Here is a 12,503-nt window from a genome sequence, read left to right as displayed (position 1 = left end):
ACTAAACCATAATCCTTGAATGCTAAACCCTAATGGAAATATTTACTTTTATGTAGTCTAACATATACATTTCTTTGTACAAATGTATACTTATGTTTCTATATATTTTGTAATTACTTGAACATTGAATACTAAACCCTAAACCTTGAATACTAAACCCTAATGAAAATATTTACTTTTATGTAGTTTAATATATACATATCTTTGTACAAATGTATACTTATGTTTCTATAAGTATTTCCTGTCATTCTATATTTTGTAATTAACTGAACACTGAATACTAAACCCTAAACCTTGAATACTAAACCCTAATCCTTGAATGCTAAACCCTAATGGAAATATTTACTTTTATGTAGTCTAACATATACATTTCTTTGTACAGATGTATACTTATGTTTCTATAAGTATTTCCTGTCATTCTATATTTTGTAATTACCTGAATACTGAATACTAAACCCTAAATAGTTGTTATGAAGAAATATAATATTTTAAAGTAATTATTGTTATGAAGAAATATAATATTTTAAAAGTATTAAATTAATATATAAAAAATACAAAAGAAAAATAATAAATAAAAAAATAAAGAAAATACTGAAAGAAAAAAAACCAAATTATATAAAAAAATGCAAAAGAAAATGAAAAACAAAATAGAAACAAAATAAAAAGAAATGCTAAAAAGGAAAAAAAAATATACTGAAAAGAAAAGGAAAATGTACAAAAAAATGCAAAAAATAAAATTCCAAAAAAAACAGAAAAAGAAAAAAAAAGAAACAAAATCAGCAAAATAAAACCCAAAAAAACGTAAAAAAGAAGAACAAAATGAGAGAGCAAAGAGCTTCGAACTGTAGACCTTTGGGATAAGAAAAAGCAGGCGACTATTCCCATTGCACCAACTCTCATTTTTATATATATTTGTTAAACACTGCTATCTATATTAATTCACGCGGGTCGGGTCAAACGGGTCAAACCCGTCTCGTACGGTGAGGTTGACCTCACCCAAGTTTTTGCGCATATGAGAGAAATTACTTCCAACAAAAGTCGAGGCCAATCTATTTCGTATGTTACCTATTTTCACACATGATCAGTTGTATATTGCTATTTCAAGAGTTCGTAGTTGTAATGGTTAACAATCCTCATTTCTGATAAAGATAGTGGTAATACGACTACTATCAACGTTGCATGCAAAGAAGTCTTTTAGAACTTATGAAATTCGGATGCAATTTTTATATAATATTATTGTTATTTTTGTTATGCTTTAATATTTATATGAAAATGCTCTACAAAATCTAAAATATGAGCGTTGTGAAAATTACATATTTGATCATATATTCTACTACAAATATTTTAATTATAAAAAATTATATAACTATTATTTTTCAAATATTTATAACTATTATAATTGATTTAATATTTATAATATATATACAAAATTATTTTCTTGCATCGTACGAGGGAAAATACTAGTTCACTAATAAACCTTTAATTTTATTGTAATCACAAAATTTCCACTCAATTTTAAAATTGAGTTTTGTAGTATCCCGTTCTTTTCTCACTAAATTTAGAATATTTTGAACTTGAAAGTTTAAAATGATTCACGACCAGAAACTGAAAGTGAAATTATTTTAATTCCAACAAAAATATTTATTAAAATCTTTTATAAATTTTAATTATTTAAATTCTTATGCATTGTATATTTATTTAAATTTGAGTATTAAAAAATGACGATCGAGTTATTTATTTAGCTAAAATCTTGATAGATTTTTACCGATCTATTTGTTGATCAAAAAGATTTTTATTTGTCATATCATTCCACCACATCATTTTCAACTAATCCCTACCACCTCCATAGTCCATATATGGTAGCCATACCTTTGACACTTAACATCAATTCAAACCATTAAACCAATTCAAAGTTTACTACACCAAAATCCTCTCTCTCTCTCTCTCTTTTCACCCAAATCATCCTTGCTAGAAGAAAAAAAAGAGCTCAAGCTTAAGAGATTACAGACGCCAGCCAAACAACCACTGAACATCACAAGGTTTTATTTTTCGGACTCCTTTACTCGTTTTGCATTTGCAGTCATTAAGATTTATTCCGGTAAACTAACCTATGAGTACAATTTTTTTGCAAAGATTGTAAAGATATGAACTTTATATTGCATATACCATTTTCTTCACAAAGATTTAAGTAAGAACAGACAATGTTTTAAAACAAAGCTGTCGAACTAGAAATCGAGCTTGAGTCTTGGCTTTGTTGGCTGTTGTATGTTGAGTTGTGTGAGTCGAGTCGTGGTGGCGGAAACTGCTGTGCGTGGTGGTAGCAGTGGTCGGTGGCGGCAGCCTCATGGCTGTGCAGTTGCCAGACTTCGAGGAGAGAGAGAGAGAGAGAGAGAGGGTGGTGGTGGTTGAATTGGGGAGTGACAAGTTCAAAATGAAAATTTCTTGATTTTGTCGACACATGATGATTGATGAGAACTTAGTTGAGATCCACAATCTTAATTAGAATCTATTAATTATAATTAGTAGCGCTTGGACGGCTAATCTAGCGCTCTTTTGCTTTGTAGTCTCCCTTAATTAAGTTTAACAACTTTAATCATTTTTTTCTTTGGATACTCCGAACATTGGTCAATATGTCAGCATCGGTCCTTCCTATACTTTTATTAAATGATGTCTACTTTTGAGAGATAAGATAAGAGACCAATTACGTTTCTAAGCAATGTTCAAACCAAGTAAATTAACAACAATTAATCTATCTATACATAATATGTATATACATAATACCCCTAAAAATTAATATTTTAAAGTATTCCCTTTCTACCCTTATTCAATATTATGGTAAATAAAATTTTCCATCCAAATCAAATCCTAATTAAATATTTCCATGATCAAATCCTAATTCCTAAATTACCAACTAAATCTACATCACTTCGTTCTACACCATACGTCATGAGAAAATTAATTAGTTCTACTATGTACTCTGTTTAATATCTTGATTTTCAGCAATATTTAAATACATATTGATTTACGGTTTGTTTTTGTGCGATTTGTTTTGGTTTATAATTTAAAAAAAAAATATGATTTACGGTTTAGGTTTAGTTTTTAAAAATTATAGACAAAACCAAAGCATAAACCATTTATTATTATTATTATTATTATTATTATTATTATTATTATTATTATTATTATTATTATTATTATTATTATTATTATTATTATTATTATTATTTGTTGCACACTTATATATGTAGTTATGTTTTGCTATGTTAAAAATGAAAGATGCAAGGAATGGTGTACATAAATAGATATTACTCATTATATGCTATTAATTATTGTCATATTTTGTTTCATACAATGTTCATGTTGGATTGTGGATTCTATCACATAAGTTGAAGATGTGAAGTTTATACAACTTCTTGATTTTTTGCAAAAGGTGTTATTTTATTCTTATTCTTAAAATACACATAAAGTCATTTCATTTATGTATTAGAATAGTTTCTAGTGTGTTTCGGCTATATATTCAACCGTATTTTATTTTTATTATTTTTGAAGGTTATTTGATTACTTTGAAACAAGAAAGTAAAAAATATATAAAAAATCGAAAACCAAATCACATTAATACAGTTTGGTTTGAAATGGTTTTGATACTAATATAGTTTGGTTTGATTTAAAAAAAATATATCAAACCGTATTTTATGCTTTGGTTTGGTTTTGATGTCAACCCGCACCAAACCAAACCGCGAACATCCATGTCCCTAATATTTTATAATTTAATTTTTTATAGTTATATTTTTTCCTTTTCAACTATAATTTTGTATTTTGTATCTCTACGATTAGAATAATGTAATTATTATTATTATTATTATTATTATTATTATTATTATTATTATTATTATTATTATTATTATTATTATTAATTAATTAATAAATTTATGGAAATTTTTAAATAATATTAAAAATAGTTAACTATAGATGATAGTGACATTAAGTAAGTTTTTTATTAATAATTCAAACATATTATGTCTTACATAAAATTATATTTCATATGAATAAACTATTATTTATAGGTGAAAAAAAGAAATAAATCAAGATTATTGATTAAATTGTTGGAAACATTTATAATGAAATCATGTGATTTATTATTTAAGATAAAAAAAATATATCAAAATCATTTTGGCTTTAGGACCAAAACCAACATAGAAGCTCGTAGAAGAAGAGAAAATAGATTAATCATATACGATTAAATTAGTTTAATTTTTTTCCCAACATTGTCATTACTTTATCTTTTTCCTTATAACTTTAGTAATTTATCATGGTTTTTGCTAGGTTTTATCTTTCTTTTATTTTTATTAATTTTTTAATCAAATAAATGTAACTAAAAAATTGAAATAATCAAAATAAGTAAAATTTAATTTCTTGATCGAAATCTTTCAATCAAAAGGAAAAATGAAACTAAAATAATTAGTAAAACATAATTAAACTTAGTGAGTTAGTTAATTAATTAGTACAATATATTTATGGTAAAAAGTTAATTAATTAGTAGATTATATTTATGGTAAAAAGTTCTTTAATTATTGTGTAAAGATAGAAGTTTGACTTTACTCATTTTTACCTAAACAAACGATTAGGGTATGTATGTAAAACATTATATCAGTTAATTAGCATTAATTAAGTATTAATAATTATATAAAGAAAATGACTAAAATGTCCTATTATGTATATACATAATATGTATGAATAGCATCACTCAATTAACAACTGAAAATAGCGGTTTCAAAAAAAAAAAAAAAAAAAAAAAAAAACTGAAAATAACGAAAGTTTGCCAAAGCATATAATCTTCTGAACCACTTATTTGTGATATTGCATCAGACACGTGTGTTTCACACAGCCTTTGTGAATATATATCACACTTATTTGTGTTCAAATTAAAACAAAGCAGAGTGAGAGAGAGAAGATGAGTAGAGGAGGAAAAGAAGTGGTGTGCGTGACAGGAGCATCTGGATATGTTGCATCATGGCTGGTTAAACTTCTGCTCCACCGAGGTTACACTGTTAAAGCCACCGTTCGCAACCTCAGTCAGTTCTCTCTCTCTCTTTCTATATATATATATATATATATATATGTGTGTGTATATGTAAATAATATTCTCACAGGAAAAGAAAGAACCATACTAGAATTAAAATTAATTTCGCATCGCGGGTTCCATAAACAGAAAATCCAGAGTTTAAAGTGTGTTTTTTTTATTCGAAAGGCATTACGACATTCTAGATTTACACCAAATTTGGTATTAGTAAGAAAGTAATATTCTAGAGAATATTATTTGATTTGCATATTGATAATTAGTTGTGAATGAGATAAAAGACTCATTTTGACATGGTATTTGATGCAAATATTTAGGTTGGATGAAAAAAAAGAATGATATTAGAAATTATACTTCGTTCGTCCTCTTTATATAGGCTTCAAAATTTAGATATGAATGTTAAGAAACGAGTAGTTTATAATAAAATAAGAGCATCCATAGTGGGAGGAGCTAAGGAGATGTGCTAATTGGTGGTCCCACCTTAGCGCCTCACATCTCAAATGCATTGGCTCTATAAGTGGCGCTATAATCTTCTTTTTCATTTAATCTCATTTTTACTCTTGCATTTTAAAAATCTGTTTTTCATTAAAATAAAAAATTCAACATTACATTAATTAAAATAAAAATTATAATAATTTAAATTCCTAAAATTTGAAATTCAACATTAATTTAAAAAATTACAATAATTTAAATCTACCTACATCAATCCTCTACGCTTGAGTGAATCTTGGAGCATGCTCTTGTGCAATGCCAATTGAGCCTCCGACATCTTCGACGTGTCTGCATTGAAGATTTTGACATTAATCGCCTCCCTTTTCAACTATTGAACCTTTATTTTGGCTTCGGCGATGGTACCAGTGTGGATGGCATGTTTTTTAATTGATGCTCTGACACGGTCCAGTGCTTTGAAGTATTATTGAAGTATTACGCCTTCTCCGTCGAGGATTTCTCCTTCTTCCCCTTGCCTTTATCGCGCTTTGTCGCTTTTTGGCCTTGGGGCCTCATCGCGATACTTGGTTCCAAAGATGTTGTTATGGCTTGCCCCTTTGTAACAGCCCGATTCCAGATTTGACGGTTGTCCCCACAGACCTTCTAGCGTGCTTTGTCCACACTCGCACGCTTCCCGAGAAATTTCTCAGGGGGTCACCCATCCTGAAATTGCTTCAAGCCAAGTACGCTTAACCTTGAAGTTTCTTTCATGTGGGCACCAGGAAAAAAGATGCACCTTGTTGATATGAGTAGCACCTATCATATCATTTAAGCTCTCCTCGAACATATTCTCGGAATCCCTCTCGTTCGGGTGTGTTCCGGTTCATCCCTGCGCCCCTCCGCTTGGAAGTCTTAATCGGAGCCGCTCCTTGTCCGTGCCTCTTTGCACCGGCGATCACACCATACTTCGTCCTCGGGCATCATACCCTTGGAGCCCTTTGACTTTTTCGAAGAGTGTACATCCTTGCCCTGAGATGCAAATCTCTAACAGTCGCGCAACATCATCCAAACTTTGAAATACTTGAATTTGGTTCCATGGTTGGCCTCGTACATTTCTTGCGCCTGTTCAATAATTTGGTCATCACTCATCCGGCTACCTCAATATCGCTTCCCACACTCTAATGTCTTTTTGGATGCGTTGAAAGTGAGATTTGATACCTATTCTTATGAACATGAGCTCCCTCTGGTTTGAGTGTGTTGAATCTCTTAGTGATAGCTCCCCAATATTGGTGAGCCTTTTGGGACGTTCCCAAAACTGAATTGTTGGTAGCCTCCGCCCACAACATGCATATGAGCTCCGTCTCGACGCTCGTGTACCCGGTGCGGTGCTTCGAAGACTTTAGCTTCACCTCTTTGACTTCAACAACGGGCGGTAGCGTTGCCGAGGTTGGAAGAGAGCCTGGAGCAAAAATATTGGAGGCTTGAGAGAAATGTACGAACCCCCATCATTTCGGCGTATTTCTGCATGTAATCGTCGAATTGGTGATCAATTGCTTGAAATAAATTTGAGAGAATAAAAATTGAAGGGATAGATTTGACGAAATTGAAGAGAGAATTGCAAAAATTGGAGTTCGCGGGCGCGCGGCACACCAACACTCTCGACTCGGTCCGGCACGATGAGGGAGGCGCTGTGTGGTGAAGCATGAAATCAACGCCTAATCTAAAAAGCAGTAATTGAGATAGGATTTACGTGGTTCGGTCGTTAAGACCTACGTTTACGGGAGATCTTCGAGTTCTTCCACTATACTTCGAGATAATTACATTTTACAAGTGTGTTGCTCCCAAATAAACTATGATCCTAATGCTAACCTTCTATTTATAGATGTGAGAGTGAGCCCTAAAGGCCTTAGGCCCATGAACTATAATAATTGGATTTAGGCCCTTTAATGCCTTAATGCATTTAACTTTAGTCTTGATTTGACCCATCTGCGTTGTCCTTCTTTGGTGAAGCCGGTAACTCCGGCTCTAGCAAGGCCAGCTCTGCGCTCTGGTCTGCGCTGGTGGTGTTGCACTTTAGCAAGACAGCATCTCTGCACTTTGGTCAAGGCTGATTGACTCTTCACATTCATTTATTAGCAAGTCTTTTTAGTTAGACCTGTGCTCATTAGTTCCTGTGATAATATAATAGCAATAATCAGGTAGAGTAGACTTAAACTACTAAGCGCAGCGCTGATGAGTATTCTCGTCCTCATCACTGTGAATGCTCTAATAATTTCAATCAATAAAGTAAGTGTGAGAAATTTTGGGATTACTGGGCTATTAAATTTATAAATTAATTGTGGGTGAGACTAAATAATTATTATGGGTTATAATGTAAATAATGAATTAAATATTAAAATATTTGTAATATATTAAATTTAATTAAATACTGATGTATTGAAATAGGACTGATGGAGTATTATGAGTTATAATGTAAATAATGAATTATATATTAAAATATTTTTTGTATACTTCATTTGTCTTCCAATTTAATAATCATTTGAGAATCATACGGGTTTTAATAAAGTGATTGAGTGTGTTGTGAGTGAAAGAAAGCTTTTTCATCTTTATGAAAGTGTTAAAGTACGTGATTAATAGAGTAAGGAGATCATATTTTAAAGAGTTGTGGGGAATAGTTTTACTAAAATTTAAAAGTGATACTAAATTGAGGAACAAAATAAAATGAAAATATAAATACTAAAATGTGAACGAAATGAGTATTAAATTTTTATTGAAGTATTGGCATATTGAAATAGGATTAATGTGACTTTTAAAAAAATGGAGTACTATTTTGGCGTGGCACCAAAATCCAAAATGACATCATACACACTTTTGGTGTAAAACATTTATCACCGCGTACAAGATGTATAGTACACATTGTTATATATGAAATTTATTTTAATGGATTAATAACATTTAAAGAAAAGGAAAGCAAACACTATTACTATTAATTATTTTGTTTTTCGAACTTTTCTGATATTTTGAAAAATACCCTTACTTTATATTTATTTTTTAAAGGATTAATTCTTTATTAATATACTAATTATATCCAAATTTTGGTATTTTAACCAAATTTATTTTTTGGTCAAAAAATACATAAATTTTAATTATTTGGAATTTGGCCTGACTCCAAAAGTTCGCTGGCCAATGGATAATTCGAAAGTACCATTGAAAACCTTTTGATAATAACTCTCTAGCTAATGATATTAATATTGTTAGTTTTTAGTCACCGAAAGTGATCGAAAAAAAAAGGAAGAAAAAGGCAGAGTTTCATAACATCAACTTTCATGTAATTTTTCGACTACTTCTGGTATAATTTATGTCCATAACATTGATATTTTTTTTTGAAAAATTGATCAATTTTTTCAGAAATATAAGTTTGAAAAAAAAAATGTAAGAAAAATCCCAACCTTCTTAGCATAATTTTCGATAGTACAAAACAGGTGATCCGAGTAAAACTGAGCATTTGAAGGCAATGGAAGGAGCCGAGGAGAGGTTAGAGTTATTGGAAGCTGATTTAGTCGAGGAAGGTTCATTTGATTCCATAATTCATGGCTGCGTCGGCGTCTTTCATACAGCATCACCTGTTATCATTGTCACAACAAACCCTCAGGTTAGTTCAAGCATACTATCAGTAATTGTTTAATTTATGGAATGTGTGTGTGGCATTTGCCGTTGCTTTTCTCTTTCTCCTTTGGTTAGTCTTCCAATGTGAAATTTAAAGTGTAATTTGCATTCAATATATTACAGGCAGACCTAATTGATCCGGCAGTGAAGGGAACTCTGAACGTGTTGAAATCATGCCACGAAACAAAATCTGTTAGACGGGTTGTGTTGACATCGTCTACAGCTGCAGTCGTCTACAACGGAAAAGCTATTGGCCCCGATGTTGTTGTCGATGAAACCTGGCATTCTGATCCTGCTTTTTGCCAGGAAAATAAGGTCCTATTTCGTTTATGTTTGTACAATGATTTTATTGAGCTTTTTAAAATGCATCCGAACAAAGTGAATAAATTGTGGAGATAGCTTTGAACTATTCATATATGCATTTTTAAGTGAAGCTCACTTTTTTCTCTGTGATACTGTTGGAGTTGAGATCCAGACAAATTATTTTATCCAATAAATTGGATGGTGGTAGTGGGCGTCCTTCTGCAGTTGTCAGAGGTTTAGTGAGAAAAAGATTTTATAAGTTTTTTTTTTTTTTAATTGTCCTTCAATTCAGATAAGGAAAGAAAAAATTAAACACTTTTAAGGTGGCAAATTATGGGTATTTTGTAGTGAAGAAAGTTAACATGTTTGTAGGAATGGTATATACTTTCAAAGACATTGGCAGAGCAAGCGGCATGGAATTTTGCAAATGAAAATGGCATTGATTTGGTAGTAATGAATCCTGGGCTTGTGTTAGGCCCTCTCCTTCAGCCAACTCTCAATCTTACTTCTCAGTTTGTTGTGGACCTTATTAAAGGTATATACATTTTGAAAATTGATGTTCTTGCCAGTCATATTCATCTTTATTTATAAGTATGACCAATTTTTGATATTTGATCAGGAAAGTCTGGATTTCCCTTTTATCAATGTGTGGATGTTAGAGATGTGGCTCATGCACATATTATGGGTTTTGAGAAATCTTCGGCTAGTGGTAGGTACGTTCTGGTGGGAGAATCATTTACTCACCATCAACTTCTGCAGCTCTTGCATAAACTCTATCCATCAATCGTCGATGCTCCAACAAGGTAATTCAACTTTTTTTCTTCTTCTCATTGTTTTAGAATTAATGTCTCATATACTATATCCATGACGACTACTAGAGTATTAAAGTATATTATATATTTGAGATTGGGATAAAGAACTAAAATGTCACCCAATAAATTGTAAAACTCATGATATTAAATATAGTCTATTTAAAATTAGGGAAAAGGTGCAGATTGGCCCCCAGAGTAGTAGCCCCTATAGCGTATAACCCCTCTTACTCACTGTGTGTGCAACTAAACCTCTGAACTCCGAGAAAAGGGTGTAAATTCCCCCCTCTGACCTAACGCCGTTAAGTGTCCGTTAACGTTTGGGTTTAATTGCACCCTCTACTTCAGGGGTGGATCTGCACCTTAATTTTTTTTTATTTCAGCAACCCACCTCCGACATCAACTAACCGCCCCCCGTACTCATCGGCTCCAACTTACACTTTGTCAGCTCGCACGCGCTCAATCTTTTGATCATCGACTACTTACCGCCGACATGCAGCAGCATCACCAACTCCAGATGTGGACCTGGATCGAATCTTGCTTGGTCCAAATCCATATCCGTATTTTTTTACTTAGGTCAGGATCCGGTCCAAATCCATTAGGTCCAAAAAAATGAGATTCATGTCCAGATCCATTAGATTCACAGGGTCTCGAGTCCTAACCCGGATCCATTCTTTTTTCTCTTTTAAAAAGATTGGACGCGTGCGAGCTGACAAGGTGCAAGTCAGAATCGATGAGTACGGAGGCGGTTAAGTTGATGCCGGAGGTGGGTTGCTGAAATTATAAAAAAATAAAAATAAAAAATAAGGTGCAGATCCACCCCTGAAGTAGAGGATGCAATTAAACCCAAACGTTAACGGACACTTAACGGCGTTAGGTCAGAGGGGGGAATTTGCACCATTTTCTCGGAGTTCAGGGGTTTAGTTGCACACACAGTGAGTAAGAGGGGTTATACGCTATAGGGGCTACTATTTCGAGGGCCAATCTGTATATTTTTCCTTAAAATTATTGTTAAAAAACAAACTAATGTGTAAAGTGCATCATATTTTTATGCAATTATGAAGCAATGTTGTTTGTGGTGGTCTGGTAGCTAGTTCACTTGTCCTTCTAGGACAGTCATACCTAGAGTCATATAAATGTTATAAATTGCACAAATTGTAATTAGTGCTCAATGTTAAATGTAATTGTAATTCCAAAAATGCAGCATGGAGGAGAATTCAATAGGTGTGGTATCAAAGAAGAAAGCAAAAAGTTTGGGAGTGAGTTTCATGGCTATGGAGGTGAGCCTCAAGGATACTGTTGAAAGCTTGAAGGAGAAGAACTTCCTCAATTTCTGATAGATTCTGTGTAATATAGATTCTGTGGAATATAAGTCATTACCTAGAGTAAAATTACGATAATTTATAAGAAGAAAATATCGTTTCATATTTTCTTTTGATAAAAGGAAACTTGTGGAAAAAGATAACCACAATTTCTCTTTCTATATATCTTTTATTTATTTATTTGTATCTTCTCTCTCCATTAGATATATGACCAAAAAAAAAATAATGGAATCAAATTTTGTTAAGTCCATTTGCCAATCACAGTGATTGCCTCTTTTTCCTCAAATTTTTGGTGGGGCAAAAATATACATATTTTTATAATTATCCATATATACATATACTAAAAAAAGTTTAGGAGGGGCAAATTGCCCCGCTAACCTATAAGGTAGCTCCGCCCCAGTGATCGCTAAAGGACCTAAAAGCTATCGAATACAATGCATATGATAATCACTGGAAATTTGATCAACTTTTAAGGATAATTTGATTCTCGATGGTCAAATTATTCATCACTAGTCGGATTATCCTTCTAAACTATAACACTCAGTCGAATTGGGTCCCACTAATTGATATGTATTAGCAATAATTTTGAGGATTCACTTTTGGTCAATTTTTTTATCATTTCCAACTATGAAAGATAGTGACATTAGAATTATAATAGTTAATATAAATATTTTTGATATGGTTTTATAAAGATGGGTACTTTTTTAACATATACTCCATCAATATTGGGCATTTTAATTCAAGCTAAAGAAATATAGAATCTTAATCCCCCAACTTTGAAAAAAAACTGGAAAGTTTTCCACCATCCTACATAGCTAAAACAATATTTAGCTTTCAACCTTAATCCCCCCCACTTTTGAAAAAATTGAAAAGTTTTCCATCATCCTACATAGCTAA

The 12,503-nt window shown here is 31.9% G+C and overlaps 1 protein-coding gene across 5 annotated transcripts; it reads left to right on the top strand.

The window, feature by feature from the left end:
* Positions 1-1,883: 1,883 nt before the first annotated feature.
* Positions 1,884-11,765, top strand: LOC131022328 (phenylacetaldehyde reductase-like). Of its 5 annotated transcripts, none has more exons than XM_057951783.1 (7): positions 1,884-2,039; positions 4,939-5,072; positions 8,989-9,158; positions 9,296-9,487; positions 9,848-10,010; positions 10,095-10,278; positions 11,489-11,765. In XM_057951783.1, exons 2-7 carry the CDS (start codon positions 4,952-4,954, stop codon positions 11,619-11,621), a joined length of 963 nt encoding a protein of 320 aa, XP_057807766.1. In that variant the 5' UTR covers positions 1,884-2,039; positions 4,939-4,951; the 3' UTR covers positions 11,622-11,765. The 5 variants fall into 5 exon arrangements, with proteins under 5 accessions (XP_057807766.1, XP_057807763.1, XP_057807764.1 ...); XM_057951780.1 differs by having other exon boundaries at positions 1,894-2,039; positions 8,979-9,158; XM_057951781.1 differs by having other exon boundaries at positions 1,894-2,039; positions 10,668-11,535.
* Positions 11,766-12,503: the final 738 nt, after the last annotated feature.

Source organism: Salvia miltiorrhiza, chromosome 4 (assembly GCF_028751815.1).
Source record: "Salvia miltiorrhiza cultivar Shanhuang (shh) chromosome 4, IMPLAD_Smil_shh, whole genome shotgun sequence".
Lineage (NCBI taxonomy): Eukaryota > Viridiplantae > Streptophyta > Magnoliopsida > Lamiales > Lamiaceae > Salvia > Salvia miltiorrhiza.
Note: the sequence above shows the minus strand (reverse complement) of the source record. Positions and strands in the feature narration are given on the sequence as shown.

Bases quoted from the DNA above. Each gene is read 5' to 3' on its own strand.
- LOC131022328 (XM_057951783.1), top strand. From the start codon at position 4,952: ATGAGTAGAGGAGGAAAAGAAGTGGTGTGCGTGACAGGAGCATCTGGA. The intron at 10,011-10,094 runs GTATATACATTT...ATATTTGATCAG, and splicing joins TGTTGTGGACCTTATTAAAG to GAAAGTCTGGATTTCCCTTT. The intron at 10,279-11,488 runs GTAATTCAACTT...CCAAAAATGCAG, and splicing joins ATCGTCGATGCTCCAACAAG to CATGGAGGAGAATTCAATAG.